A 14,579-nucleotide genomic window follows, 5' to 3' on the forward strand; every position below is an offset into this window, starting at 1 on the left:
ATTAAACAATTTATTAAACAAAATCCAGTAAAGTTACCACCTTATTAAACAAAATCAAAGATAATAAATTGATACAGCGTCGCAAGATATATTGACACATTGAATTTCCTAATGTAAATAACAAAACAAAATAAATAAGGGTAAAAGTCATACTGCTCCAAACTATGCCTAACACTTTTATCCAATTTCTTTTATGTGATACAAAAAATCTCAAATTTATATCCGTATGACATATTAATCTAAACTTATATCATGCAACATATTTACCTCAAACTTCTTTTATGACATAAAAAATCTCAAATTCATATTTATGTGACATATTAACTTTGAATTTATCCTTATGACATTAAAAATCTCAAATTTAGACCCACATCACACATTTATCGTCTCTCAAAATTTATTTTCCTTCCTCCATCTTCGCCACTGCCCTCGTTGCTGCTTTCGCCCTGACCGCCACCATTGCCACCATCCTCATTGTTCCCAAACCAAGAAAGAAAACCAAGGAGGAAGTTAAAACAAAAATAAGGAAAAAGAAAAAGAAATTGAAAACACATGCAATGAGTTGACAGTTTCGACATGTGAGTACAAAATCACCGCCATTTGTTTTCTGTCATCTATGTAAGCAACCGTATAAGATTTTTAGCGGCGTTGGTTAAGAGAATTTTGACGAACATAAACGTGTCACGCGAGTGGATATTTGTGATTAAAAAGTTTGAGATAAAGGCATTACAAAGGTACAAATTTGATGCCTATTGTATCACAAAATAAAAGACGATTTAGGTGAACATAATTTAAAATTTTCCAAATAAATATGAGCCTTAAACTTGCAGACGAACACATTTGCATGGAGGATTATCATTGTCGTTCACGACTTATTACCGTGCCCGAACCATTAGAGAAGAAGCAGGCACCGCGCGCCGCACAATGGTGAACGAGCTCCGATTCAGACGATGCATCGACTCGATTTGGCTCGTCGATCCTCGTCTTAGAATCCGAACTATAAATCGAACACAATGTCACAATGAGCATATCAAGCTAGATTATTTTCATTGAAAGTATCCAGGACATGAGCCGATCCAAAGCAAAGAGTATGCTGATGGCCACTTAGGTAGGTAACAACTCTGCCTATTCTCTTCATATAGGTATCTGGAAAAGCAGAGGAGGGCTTCAAACAAAATAACAATCAAAAGGACATGAACCAAAATGCAAACCCGACTCGCCCGCCGATCCTTCAACCCCTCCAGGCCTCTTTCGCCGTGTCCCGCCTTCACTTCACGATGCAGATCTTGATCACCGACGCGGCCCCGATGCGATGCAGCACCACGACCGCATCGCCCGGCTTGCACGACCCTTTCGAGGTCGCCGACTTGAGAGCTGCCTCCAGTATCACTTCTGTGGATTCGGCGTCGGTCGCCTTGGCGGATCCCTCGGCCAGCAAAGGAATTAGTCCGCGGTATATGAGACTGTGCCTCGCGGGGGTCTCGTCGCTGCAGAGCCAGTCGAATGAGTCCGTGGTCAAAACAGGGACCACCACTGACAGAATGGGAACGGCTGGCCTGTACTTGGCAACCAGCTTCGCTGTCGTCCCACCGCGAGTCAGCACGACGATGAGCTTTGCTTTTGCCTTGTTGGCCGTTCGCACGGCTGAGGAGGCCAGACTCTCCAACGGGCTCATTGGAAGCGGAGTCGACTTGATCATTTCCTTGAAGATGGCCCCATAGTCGAGAGAGGACTCTGCCTCAATGCATATGCGGGCCATGATCTTCACGGCAATCTCTGGGTAGGCCCCGGCAGCACTCTCGCCGCTGAGCATGACGCAATCCGTTCCATCAAGGACAGCATTTGCCACATCAGTAGCTTCGGCACGGGTAGGCCGGGGAGACTTGATCATCGACTCAAGCATCTGAGTGGCAGTGACCACAGGCTTGCCTGCAATATTGCATTTGTATATCATCATCTTCTGCGCCAAAAAGATCTTCTCGACTGGGATCTCCATCCCAAGGTCACCTCGGGCAACCATGAATGAGTCTGTCTCGCGCAGGATCTCATCAAAATTGATCACTCCTTCCTGGTTCTCAACCTGAGACAATCAACAACGCATGTAAGGCTGCACTTCTGTGTACAATTCAAGTATTAGAAGCTTCACTCAAGAGACTTTTTAGCCAGTACATACCTTTGACATCAACTGTATATGCTTAGCATGAGGCCCAAGAACTTTCCGAACATTAACGAGATCAGAACCCTTGCGGACAAAAGAGAGAGCGATCATGTCGATCTTGTTTGGAACACCCCATTGCAGGATGTCTTCCTTATCCTTTTCAGTCAATGTGGGAAGATCCACCACAACGCCAGGGAGGTTGACATTTTTCCTCTCTCCAAGCATAGCCGTGTTCTCACAGCGGCACCGGACAGTTCCAGAGGCCGGATCACAAGACAGGACAGTAAGGGTAATCGTTCCATCGGCACAAAGAATGGTGTTTCCGGGCTTCAAGTCCACAGCCAGCTTTTTGTAGCTCATACAGATCATATTCTCATCCCCCTTGATGGTATAATCAGTAGTCACGGTAATTTCTTGGCCTTCTTTCAGTTGGATAGGCTTTCCATCCTTGAGGAAACCGGTTCGAATCTCGGGACCCTGCAACATATGTCCGGTTAGTATGATTCAACAGCAATGATTTGGAAGGAGTAGAACAAAAAAACGACCCCAAAATGTGAAAGCCTACAACGCCAAGGATCGTGAGTCAGCAGCAATGACTTCATAGACAAAACCAAGAATTGAAATTGGAGCTGTAGTTTTCCATCTCTCTCAGTGTTTTGATGAAAGCAGTGTCTCAAAACAACTAGTTCTTCAAAGTGAGCACGATTACAAGCAAATGCTTCAAGGTCAACTAAGAGGAGCTAGATATAGGAAGGAATGCCTCCAACGACTCTAGTGTATCTGAGAGGTCGAGATGCAAAGTTTCAGAAAATACAGATCACGTGTTTTCTCCAGCTCAAAGTTCAAACTAACACCCTCGCCCAAGCTCCAGTGGCACAATTATCAACTGTATAAAATGAGTATGATCTATGTAATTGCTTTGCTATTATTAAAAAAGAAAAAATCACAACAACATTCCAAAGTTCATATCCCATTTATCTGGACCACAAATGCTCATAAGCAGAACATAACTAAATGCAGTCAAAAGCAGTCATTTCAGGTTAAACGATACTCAAAAACTTTTGCACCAAAATTAAGTAAAAGAAAGATCATATGCACACCATGTAAAAAAAGTACAACAGTTTCACAAGTGCTTAACAAACTCCAACAAAGCAACTGTTGATCACAAGTAAAACAGTACCACGCATAATGATTATGCTTTCTTCATGCGTTCAAGATGAAGCAGAAATAGTAAAGAATATCTTGCTACGCACTAATCATCAACAAAATCAGACAATCTTCAACCGTACGGGACAATGGGTCCTGAACTCCATCTTCCTGCAGTGTTGATTACCCAACCAGGAAAAATCTAAGATTTGTAATGTACACAAAGACAACAATTAAGAACTAGTCGATTCAGCTGGAAGGCCTTTCTGTTCAATTTACAATATGTATTCCTTCCTCTTTAAGTTAAATAAAATGTCGACAAATGTCCATCAAACATATTAAGTCCACGCATAGATCAGGACGAGGTCTCAAGCAGATCAATTTGCAAGCAGCATATTATTATTGTAAAAAATATAAGCAGCTTCCTCTTGCATATGCTAACTATATCAGCTAGAAAAGAATCTTGGTTCATGCAAGAGAGCTTGAACCAGGTTCCATCAAGTCTAAGGACAGGGAAGTTTCACAAATACAGCTATACGTACCTTGTAGGCCGTCTCATACGGCCATGTTAGACAAAGAAAACACACTACTATATTGAGCAGAATATATATATCACTACTGACCCCATCAAAGTGTCATCACTAGATATCTTGCCATTTAACATTTTCCATTCACTATAAGAGTATTAATCTCGTGCTGTCCCATATAGCAACTTCATTCAGGACAAAAACAACTATCTAGAAAGCAATAAAAACTGAATCTCTTAACAGATCGAGAGAGCTGAGAGGTCAAAGGTTGAAGAAGTAGAGATCATACCAAGGATCACATTACCTTTCATAAAGAATATTCTCAGTCATAGTCCAAACTGTTTTGAAAAAAAAAATGATCGCTTTACTGGATAAAGTTTGTGCCAAGTGGACTGTAAGTCAAGGTTAAAGGATTATTAATCCTTTAAAAAAGAATAATGTTAGCTCCCACGGGATAGTCATATTTTGTCTAAGAAGAGAATGGCTCAGGGTATGCAAAAGAGCGCAAAAAGAATGCACGAAGCGATGCCCGATTCATTACAACGGCCTTATTATGCCACAGAGATGGTGCTATAGGAGTTCTGTATTCAAGCCCTATGAAAAAAATTAGACATAGATTTTAACTTGGAAGAACAAGATTTGCAAGGGAACAATTGTGGCCATATTGCAAATAGCACAACATGCCAAATCAAATCTACACGGCAAAAACCAAAGCATACCACAGGCACAACCACAATGCAGTGACGATATCAAAGCCAAGCACGTAAAGATCATGAGCTAAATCAACTCGAGAGGTGATAGACCTTAGTGTCAAGCATGACGGCACAGAGGATCTGGGCGTTATGCATTGCGATCCTGAGGTTGTTCAACGTCTCCTGATGATACTCGTGCGTACCGTGAGAGAAATTGAACCGAGCAACATTCATCCCCGCCCTAAGAAGCTTCTCCAGCATCGGCACCGTTCGAGAAGCCGGACCCAGAGTGCAAACAATCTTAGTCTTGGGGATGCGCCCATCATTCGGTAGATCCTTCATTATTCCCTCGATATCAATGTTTGCCATCTCACTAGCAACAATTCTTCTCTATCTGCAAGTAAGATTTTTGGACAAGTTAAACACGGGAAGCTGGGAAGCCACAAAAAGTATCTGGCATCATTAAGTATCTGATCAGGAAAGCGTTGCAGATTTGCTTAATAACAATTCAATTTGGAAGACAGAAGAGAAATGCATCATTTTGAGAAAAAGTCTCATCCACTCATTTTCTCACACAGCTTGGAAAGGAAATAAATCGGCAATCGCAAGATTAAATTTTTATGGATTCTTGCTCTTCTCTGGAGGCAAAACAGAACAACCCAAGATGTCTAGAGATTCAAACTTTAGCATCCACCAACGCACACAATTTCCGACCAAAAGAACGGATATTTCGGACAGATCCAACCTCAAAGAGAAGGACAAAGGAAAAACAACAATCAACCAGAGGACAAAAGCCCAGAACAACCAGCAGACGCAAGGAATCACTCGAACGGCGTCGACCCAACAAGGCAGTTCGCTACTCACACGGTCGGAACAAGTCGCGGAGGTTTCAGATCAAGAAGCAGAGGCGGGAATGAGGAAAGCTTGAATTTTTAGGCCTCAAGCGGTGGAAAAAGTTGCCTTTTTTATTTTTCTTAGACTCACCTTTCGCGATGCAAGCGAGACCACTCGCGAGTACACGAACGCACCTATCGACTTCGCGCACGCTGCTACCGAACCACGCTCATATATCTCGCCAACCTACCTCCCTCTCTCTTCCCTTCTCCCTCTCCCCCTTTCTCTCTCTTTCTGCTCTCAAAACGAAAGCTGTACGACGTGGAGTAAAATTACAGAGGAGGAATGATTTATTTCGTGAGATGTCGCTGTCTCGCTATCAATGTCGAGCCTTCCCAAGTTGGGTTTTATAAGTAAATGGAAAGACTTTTTTCTAGCGTGGCATGAGGATCTTGAAAATTTATACGGACATTCGATATAAAATTTGATGGAAGCAATTCGTAATAAGATTACTTTAATTCTTGAGAAGAAAAAAAAAAGGTTTGATTGGAAAAGGAAAAGGACAGAAGAAAAGAAAAGAAGAGAGAGAAAGAGATTTGAGAGCACGTGGCTGGCGGGTTGATGAGTGACAGCACTTGGGTTCCGGATTGAAATCCTGGTTTTACTATTGAGGGGGAATCAAGCGGCGGTTTTGGGAATATGCGTCGGCATATTTCTTTGACCGACTGAAACAAACGTCTCTCTCTCTCGCTTTCCACTATCGCAGTCTTTCTATCGTTTTGAATGGTCTAATACAGCACAATAATGTAAATTGAAGAATCATCAGCTGCTGAAATGATCCACGGTTATTGTCATTTTTCTTGTTCAATAAGTTAATCGCTGTTATAGACACTACATACATCTATTTTTCTCAGGTGACAGAGATGTATAGGTAGAGACTGTCATGTGAGCTTTAGCCCTTAGCACGAAAAAGGGAAGGAATTCCATGTAGCAAACCCAAGGTGGTGGCGATAGAATTCATAGGTGGTATAGCTGGTTTTCGTTCCTGGGAGCGGATCGCACTCTTCCCGTGGGTGGTAGGCAACTTTCCCAAGTGCCACGAACTTTCACTGACCAAAACCGAAGAGATAAAAAGGTCTCGTTCGCTCATTTTCCTGTGGGTCGACTGCATGTTACAGACGCGACCGGTGAACAAGAAAAGAAAAAGAAAGGAAAAAGTATCTGCAAGCGACCTTCATCGTCGTTGATGTGTCGGGGAGATGCTCTTCTCATCAATGACATCATACAGCGTTGAAGGGCATGCGCACATTTCTCAACACCGACCTATGGTATCAAAACAAAGCATGCCCAAGAGAAAGTTCCTGGCTGATCAATGACTACCGCACAATTAATTTGTTATTTCATGATGAGCACATACTGATCCCACCACAGATCAACCATGAGAAATGGTTCTTCTGCTACTACTAGCATTGGCTTCTGTACCGATCTCCCTACATGACTACCTAGCTATTAACTTCTTAAATCTGAACGGAGTGAATGTAGAAGAAAACAAAACCGATATTCCAAATTTGTTTAATCACCTTAGTTAAAAAAAAAAAAGAAATTGTTTAATCACCAGTTATACAAGGGATGGGGTAGGCACATTGACGGGAAATTACCAATTCAGTCCTAAACCTATCATTGCGTTTGTCTTGCCAATTCAGTCCTAAACCTTTCAATTTGGCCAATTTAGTCCTAAACCTTTGCGTATTGTCAATTCAGTCCTATTGACCGGAAAAATCTGATGTGGCCTACCTAGTCAGCGTCGGCCGTCCTACGTGGCACGGCCGGCGCGAACGCGGTCGCCGGAAAATAAAACGACACCGTTTCCTTTAATTACAAAAAAAAAAAAGTAAAAAAGGAAAAGAAAAGAAGACTCACGAAGAAAACAAAAAAAAAAAAAAAAAAGGAAAGAAGAAGGCACGAAAGAAAAAGAAATGCTGTCGTCTCCCCTTCCATCAACTAAAGCCCTAATTGCTCATATCACAAACTCACGAAGAACTCACGAAGAACCCAGATCTGATCTCATCTTGCTTCAATCACGCTCGTCAACCGCAAAATCGTGAAGCCAAGACGACAATCATGAAGAAATCGAGTCCCCCTTTCACCCGACGTCTTCATCCATTGTAGTCTCAGGTTCGAACGTCCAAATCGTGAAGACCCCATTCGTTCATAACCCGATCGAGACCCGATTTGTCTACCACAAACTACAGCAAACACGAGCAAGTGTTGTGGTCCCCATTTCCTTGTGTTGTCGGCAGCATTGAGCAAAAGCAACAACTTTACGTGGTGGTCCCGAACTCAACGAAGAACGGCTGGTATGTTGTCCTTGTCTTATTCTAAATTATACATTTGCCTCGATTTGCCTCAATTTCTTCGTGAGTGTTGTTGAGTCCCCTTTCACCCGACGCCTTCGTCCATTGTAGTCCTAGGTTCGAATGTCCAAATCGTGAAGACCCCATTCGTTCATAACCCGATCGAGACCTAATTTGTCTACCACAAACTACAGCAAACACGAGCAAGTGTTGTGGTCCCCGTTTCCTTGTGTTGTCGGCAGCATTGAGCAAAAGCAACAACTTTACGTGGTGGTCCCAAACTCAACGAAGAACAGCCAAAGGTATGTCGTCCTTGTCTTATTCTAAATTATACATTTGCCTCGATTTCCCTCAATTTCTTCGTGAGTGTTGTTGCTGTTCTTGTACTCACCATGACGTAGGATAGACTACACAATGACTAAAATGTTGTAAGAATTATGCAAGCCATAAGCAATGCATTTTAAATGCATAAATATTAGCTGATGTAATCGAACTATAAATCAAGTTGAAGAAATTCTAGTTTGCAAATTCTCTCTTCAAGCCCTCAAAACACATTATGCTAAGTGATTTAAACCATGAGAGTAACTGGAAAAGTGTAAATGCTTTTTCATAACAATTGATAAAAGAAACAATTTTCGAGTATCTATCCTAAATATAGGTGGTTATATAAGGATTTGATCATTCTTATCAACTTGCCCTGATATTTTCAATAATCATAATAATATATGTCTAAATAAACATCAAATAGATGATATGTACTTCATGAGCATTATAAGGTGGAAGTCCTTAATTCATAGCAATTTTAGCATTAACTCTTAATAACTTTCATGTTTATCTCATAAGAAAAGTTTACAGAGGAAGATATCGCATGCAATTATTTTTATGTATTATTATATTGTTCCTTTGTTATATGTCTACTTATAACATAAGTTTTGTTTCTATGTAGAGCCAAAATGAGTGACAAGTTGGCATGGGTTTGCCTTTTCCACGGGGGAAAATTTGTTCATTGCCCAATGCTTGAATATGTTGGGGGGAAGACGGATTTAGTGCAAGTAAACATCAATTCAAGGAGTTATGAAAGTTTTATCAGTGACATAGAAAATGGGGTAAATACTACATTCCAACACCTTTATTTTAAGTTTCCTGGAAAATCTATAGAAGATGGATTGAGATACATATGGAATGATAGTTGTGTTGTCGAAGAAATTTTCAATTATTTACACCATGGATTGATTGAGATATATGGAGAAAACTCTATAGTCGATGAGGGAGGTGAGGGTGATGGTCAAGGTGTTAGTGTAGGTGTCGATAATGATGCTAGTCAAGTTACTAGTAAGGGTGCTTGTAATGATTCTGGTTTAGACAAAGATGCAGTCTTTGAGAATGAGGGTAATTTAGCTCACGATGGTGTATTTGATGAAGATGAATATACTGGCATGGAGGATGATGAATATATGGTGGATGATGACGATGATGATGAGACAAACTTCTTAGCCGATGTAATAATTTCGATTGATGATGATGATCATGATAATGAGGAGCTTCTAGAAGCGAGGAAGAACATCAAAGAGTTTCGCAACAGGGCCACAAAGTATTTGATTGGAGGTGAACCATCTATGCAATTGGTACCTCCCCAACAACCTACAGTTGATGTGGATAATGTAGTTGATTTTGAAGTTGGTTACCAAACGGAGTACTATGAAACAGATGAAGATGAGCATTTGGGATCTGATTTAGAACTAGAAAATGATAATTTTACTAGAAGGAGAAGCAACTTTCCAAGGTATGATCCTAATTGTGCTATACCTGTGTTTATCGTGTTTATGATATTTGATAGTAGCAGGCAATTCAAAGAGGCTCTCATAAAATATTCAGTGGTTGAGCGTAGAGAGATCAAATTTATAAAGAATGAAAAGAAATGTGTTAGAGCAAAATGTGTTAGTGAAAGTTGTCCTTGGAGAATCTCTGGATCTATTGATGCTCGTAGTGGATCATTTCATGTGAAAACCTACCATTCAGAGCACACTTGTAGCATTAGCTTTAAAAATAACAGGGTGACGAGTTCTTGGTTGGCAAATCATTATCTTGCTACAATAAAAGCAATGCCAACTATTAAAACTATCGCTTTGAGGGAACTTATTAAGGAGCAATTGGGGTTGGATGTGAGTATCAGTCAATGTACGAAGGCCAAGCTATTTGCTTATAAAGTGTTGATGGGAAACTATAAAAAGGAATATGCGAAATTGTGGGATTATGCAGAGGAGCTTAGGATGAGCAATCCTGGAAGTACTGTTACATTAAAGGTTGAAAAGCTTGATATGCAATCTAAGGCATTCTTTGAGAGAATGTATATTTGTTTTGCTGCTTGTAAGAAAGGATTCATTGATGGGTGTAGGAAAGTTGTCGGGTTGGATGGTTGCTTCTTGAAAGGAATTTGTCAAGGTCAGATCTTGTGTGCTGTTGGAAGGGATGGAAATGATCAAATGTTCCCAATTGCTTGGGCGGTTGTTAGAGTTGAGAGTAGAGATACATGGACTTGGTTCTTAACACATTTGATGTATGATCTCAATATTACGCACACATATGGACAAGGTTGGGTCATAATTAGTGACAAACAGAAGGTAAGTTCCTTATTTATTTAATTTTTCGTTAAGCTTATTAGATAATCAAATTTGTAAAATATGATTTATATCGTACTCATTTTTTTCCAGGGCTTGCTACAAGCCGTGGCTGAGCTGTTGCCTACAGCTGAACATAGGATGTGTGCCAGACACATCTATGCCAATTGGAGCAAAAAGTATAAAGGGATACAAATGCAAAGAATGTTTTGGCAATGTGCTAAGAGCAATACTATGGCAGAGTATGATGAAAGCTCTCAAGCATTGAAAAAAATTAGCCCCGCCGCATATCATGACTTAGTTCAAACAGAGCCAAAGCACTGGTCCAGAGCATTTTTTTCTACTGATGCAAAATGTGATATTGTTGATAACAACTTATGCGAGGCATTCAATGGGAGAATTATAGATGCTAGGTGTAAGTCCATTTATAGTATGTTGGAGGACATGCGAATAATGATAATGACAAGAATGCATACACAAAGGGATGCATGTGCTAGATGGAAAAGAGACTGTGGTCCAAGAATTGCAAGAAAATTGGAAGAAAATAGAGTTGGTGCGACTTATTGTCACGTGATATGGAATGGCGATGTTGGATATGAGGTGATGGATAAAGGTGAGAAGCACGTGGTGGATGTCTTCAAAAGAGTATGCTCTTGTAGAAGATGGCAACTAACTGGTATCCCTTGTCCTCATGCCATTTCTGCTATAAATCATAGACAAGATGATGCATATGACTATATTGATGAGTATTATAAAAAAACCAAGTTCTTAGTTGCATATGAGAACATGATACTACCAGTTCAAGGAGAGAAATTTTGGAAAAGGACTAATATGGAGCCACCAGAACCACTTCCAGCCAAAGTAAAGCCCGGTAGACGTAAACAGAAAAGATCAAGGGAGGAAGGCGAGGTGGCGCGTGGAACTAGAATGTCAAGGATAGGAATGAAGATGACATGTCGAACATGCTTGAAAACAGGACATAATAGCTCAACGTGTCCAATCAAGAAGACTGGGTCTACATCATCGCAAACACGATTTTCAAGGCCAAAACTTTCGGTAAGTACTTCCATTTTCCATTGTGTCATGCTTCTCGAATAAACTTGTAAATGAATTTTCTCTTTGTAGGTTGAAAAACGTTCGGGCAATGTTAATGTAAGTGGTAGTACTGGTGGCCATACTAGTGTGAATGTAAGTCCTCTTGCTGTTGGGATGGTTAATAGTGTTTTTTTTAGAAATTTAGATTATAGCAACAAATATTTTACAAATATTTTACATCATGTCAGGTTGAACATACAAGTGCCAGAAGTTGCTCGTCAAAGAGGACAAGAAGTGAAACACCACAGATATCACCACAGGTTGAATCAACATCATTTGCACGTGTAGCTAAAATTCCAGCAAAAGAAGTAAGACCATCAAGGAAGAAGAAAAATGGCAAAAATATTGAGAGGAAGCAATGTTGACAGGAAGCACTTGCGGGATTGGGTTTAAGAAGATACTGTCATAATTATGTTCTTTTTATTTTTATTTTTGTCATTGATCGTTGATCAGTAATAGCGGGATAATTTGTGGTATTTGACTTTTTATTTTTAGATGATGGGATCAGTGCGGTAGTGTCTTAGGTTTTTTATTGGAACAGATGGGATGTGAAATGCTTTATTGTAATCTCTATCATTTTGCAATGAAATGTTTTATTTATCTGATATGGATGTTTGTTTATTATTGTAGATGTTTACTGCATTGCAATGAACTAGTTTCACTATTTATTGAAGTAGAGGCTTGTTGTCCATCTCAATTGGGGAAGCAATGAACAGGTTGAGAAACAGCCAAAAACTCAAATAATTCAATTCATTCCCATTAGAAGATTGTACATACATGTACTTCATGTGGAAGAATACATAACATGCTCATAATATGTACCAAAATAGCTAATAACATAATGTCTGTAAACATACTCTATGGCAAACTCATCATGTTTTTCATCTTCGAATTTTCAAATAACATGTGAGCTAAAATTACTATAAGCATCCACGACACAACCGATATTGTCTTCCATCTCAAATTTTCTTTTTTCAGCTTTGCCATGTCTTGTTCCACACGTTTCAATTGTGCCTTGAGAGCTCTAACTTCAACATCCATTGAACTACCATCATCCTCATCATGGGTTGGAATTGTTTCTTCTTCGACATTGCTTCGGTGAAAATTTTTTGACATACTTCTTGTTGGTTGATGGATTTTCGCATCAACCCAAATAAAAAATCCGCAACTTCCCCTACTTCTGTATCTCGGGCAGCCATAAAATCTCCTTCCTTGATTCTCTTGTGTACAAGCTATCCGCAAAGGAGATTTCAAACCACAATAGCAAAACACAGAATTATCTTTGTCAATAGAAGGAATTGAAGTCCTCGATTGTGACGAATTTGTGGATCTCTTCATGAATTCGCAAGTCTCTTGTTGTGATGACACCTCACTATCAATTCTAGTTGAACTCGTTTTTATGCTTTCAAAATTACAGCCGCACTTTTCTCTTGTGATTCTACCATCTGCGAGGGATATAATAAGGATAGAATAAGTATTGCATCTATAACATTGTGCACTTATCAATTGTAGAAGCACATATTTATGAGGACCTTAGCTAGTCCATTAAAGTCAGTTGACATATATACCAGAGCAGCACTTACTACTAAATACAATATAGTTGTTGCCTTAATAACCTCCCATTATAACTATTGCAAAAGATGAACAAATGCAGCATCGAACAGTTCAGATAATCTATCAAACAGTTCAACATTGCACAATGTAGGGGAACAAATGATAGGGCTAATCTAGACTTGAATATAACAAGATAGTGCCTAAAACAACATTTAGCATAACTTGGAGTATTAAGTATAAATAGAGAAAGAAAACTCCCAATATATATCAAAAGGAACCTTAATATCGACTCTCCATATTACAACCTATTTTATCTTTGAAAAAAATGCCTGCTGCTTTAGCAACGAGCAATCCGTGACTTATTCATGTACTTTGAATTTGCAAGTAAAAGCTACTACGCATACTAAAAGACATTTCGACAGTTTCAGTCAAAGATATGCAATCCAAGGTATGCATATCTCATCCACTCATGTTAGAGCCCAAAACAATAAAACTCCAAGAGAGTGCAATTTGCATTCCTCCACCTCCGTTATACTAAGAAACCGCAAGCAAAAGTTTCGTTTGTCAATAAAGCAAGATTCATATTTCCAAACTTCAAAATTGCATAAACTGTAAATCTACATTACCTTCTTCAAATAGTTCATTTGAGTAATCACAAATCATGAAAAAAAAGGCAAGATTCATGTTTCCAAATCTTTGCAAATTGGATGAGCGAATTTGTGCAAAGGTGTTGGGCGAGCGTTGGGCAAGCATTGAGTGAAATGGGAGACTCGACCACTATTGATTCGACCGAAGAAGAACTCGGCTCGAGGGAAATTGTAAGAAGTGATCGAATCTGGGAGAAAATCTAAGAGAAATTCAAGATCTTCATGATTTTAGGGTTCGCGATTTTGGCCGACTTCAAATTGGGGCTTTGGGTAATCTGGGGTTTGGTTCATGAAGGGGAGGAAGACGACATTCTCAGTAAAGACTCGACTTGACAATTTTGTGGTTGACGAACGTGATTGAAGCAAGATGAGATTAGATCTAGAGAAAAAGCAAGAGCAATCTGGGTTCTTCGTGAGTTTGTGGTTTGGGAAGGACGACATACCTTTGGCGGTTCTTCGTTGAGTTCGGGACCACCACGTAAAGTTGTTGCTTTTGCTCAATGCTGCCGACAACACAAGGAAACGGGGACCACAACACTTGCTCGTGTTTGCTGTAGTTTGTGGTAGACAAATCGGGTCTCGATCGGGTTATGAACGAATGGGGTCTTCACGATTTGGACGTTCGAACCTGAGACTACAATGGATGAAGACGTCGGGTGAAAGGGGGACTCGATTTCTTCATGATTGTCGTCTTGGCTTCACGATTTTGCTGTTGACGAGCGTGATTGAAGCAAGATGAGATCAGATCTGAGTTCTTCATGAGTTCTTCGTGAGTTTGTGATATGAGCAATTAGGGCTTTAGTTGATGGAAGGGGAGACGACAGCATTTCTTTTCTTTCGTGCCTTCTTCTTTCCTTTTTTTCTTTTTTTTTTGTTTTCTTCGTGAGTCTTCTTTTCTTTTCCTTTTTTACTTTTTTTTTTTGTAATTAAAGGAAACGGTGTCGTTTTATTTTC

General features: G+C 39.9%; 3 protein-coding genes and 1 long non-coding RNA gene across 7 annotated transcripts; 2 read left to right on the forward strand and 2 right to left on the reverse strand.

Annotated features, from left to right (window-relative positions):
- Window positions 1-1,014: 1,014 nt before the first annotated feature.
- Window positions 1,015-5,730, reverse strand: LOC104421186 (pyruvate kinase, cytosolic isozyme). 4 transcript variants are annotated; one of them, XM_010033055.3, is made up of 4 exons: window positions 5,508-5,730; window positions 4,635-4,917; window positions 2,174-2,635; window positions 1,015-2,080 (listed from the first exon to the last, which is right to left on the reverse strand). In XM_010033055.3, the coding sequence occupies exons 2-4, from the start codon at window positions 4,890-4,892 to the stop codon at window positions 1,268-1,270; spliced, it is 1,533 nt and encodes a 510-aa protein (XP_010031357.1). In that variant the 5' UTR covers window positions 4,893-4,917; window positions 5,508-5,730; the 3' UTR covers window positions 1,015-1,267. The 4 variants fall into 4 exon arrangements, with proteins under 4 accessions (XP_010031357.1, XP_010031356.1, XP_010031359.1 ...); XM_010033054.3 differs by having other exon boundaries at window positions 5,388-5,730; XM_010033057.3 differs by lacking the exon at window positions 5,508-5,730 and adding an exon at window positions 5,329-5,476.
- A 2,934-nt stretch (window positions 5,731-8,664) lies between these two features.
- Window positions 8,665-10,903, forward strand: LOC120286880. Its single transcript, XM_039299461.1, has 3 exons — window positions 8,665-10,332; window positions 10,423-10,744; window positions 10,827-10,903. Exons 1-3 carry the CDS (start codon window positions 8,665-8,667, stop codon window positions 10,901-10,903), a joined length of 2,067 nt encoding a protein of 688 aa, XP_039155395.1.
- A 20-nt stretch (window positions 10,904-10,923) lies between these two features.
- Window positions 10,924-11,908, forward strand: LOC104430285. The gene is made up of 3 exons (XM_039308608.1): window positions 10,924-11,385; window positions 11,455-11,517; window positions 11,613-11,908. Exons 1-3 carry the CDS (start codon window positions 10,933-10,935, stop codon window positions 11,787-11,789), a joined length of 693 nt encoding a protein of 230 aa, XP_039164542.1. The 5' UTR covers window positions 10,924-10,932; the 3' UTR covers window positions 11,790-11,908.
- A 355-nt stretch (window positions 11,909-12,263) lies between these two features.
- On the reverse strand, window positions 12,264-14,403 carry LOC108956930. Its single transcript, XR_001983323.2, has 2 exons — window positions 14,069-14,403; window positions 12,264-12,869 (listed from the first exon to the last, which is right to left on the reverse strand). It is a non-coding gene; the product is annotated as an uncharacterized LOC108956930 (long non-coding RNA).
- Window positions 14,404-14,579: the final 176 nt, after the last annotated feature.

Source organism: Eucalyptus grandis, chromosome 1 (genome assembly GCF_016545825.1).
Source record: "Eucalyptus grandis isolate ANBG69807.140 chromosome 1, ASM1654582v1, whole genome shotgun sequence".
NCBI classification, from domain to species: domain Eukaryota; kingdom Viridiplantae; phylum Streptophyta; class Magnoliopsida; order Myrtales; family Myrtaceae; genus Eucalyptus; species Eucalyptus grandis.

Excerpts from the sequence above, each read along its gene's own strand:
- LOC104421186 (XM_010033055.3), bottom strand. The coding sequence starts at position 4,892 with ATGGCAAACATTGATATCGAGGGAATAATGAAGGATCTACCGAATGAT. Across the intron at positions 2,636-4,634 it reads CCGTCATGCTTGACACTAAG|GGTCCCGAGATTCGAACCGG; the intron begins GTCTATCACCTC and ends CATATGTTGCAG. Across the intron at positions 2,081-2,173 it reads ATATACAGTTGATGTCAAAG|GTTGAGAACCAGGAAGGAGT; the intron begins GTATGTACTGGC and ends TGATTGTCTCAG.
- LOC120286880 (XM_039299461.1), top strand. The coding sequence starts at position 8,665 with ATGAGTGACAAGTTGGCATGGGTTTGCCTTTTCCACGGGGGAAAATTT. Across the intron at positions 10,333-10,422 it reads TAATTAGTGACAAACAGAAG|GGCTTGCTACAAGCCGTGGC; the intron begins GTAAGTTCCTTA and ends ATTTTTTTCCAG. Across the intron at positions 10,745-10,826 it reads GAGAATTATAGATGCTAGGT|ATGGAAAAGAGACTGTGGTC; the intron begins GTAAGTCCATTT and ends TGCATGTGCTAG.
- LOC104430285 (XM_039308608.1), top strand. The coding sequence starts at position 10,933 with ATGGATAAAGGTGAGAAGCACGTGGTGGATGTCTTCAAAAGAGTATGC. Across the intron at positions 11,386-11,454 it reads TTTCAAGGCCAAAACTTTCG|GTTGAAAAACGTTCGGGCAA; the intron begins GTAAGTACTTCC and ends TTCTCTTTGTAG. Across the intron at positions 11,518-11,612 it reads GTGGCCATACTAGTGTGAAT|GTTGAACATACAAGTGCCAG; the intron begins GTAAGTCCTCTT and ends ACATCATGTCAG.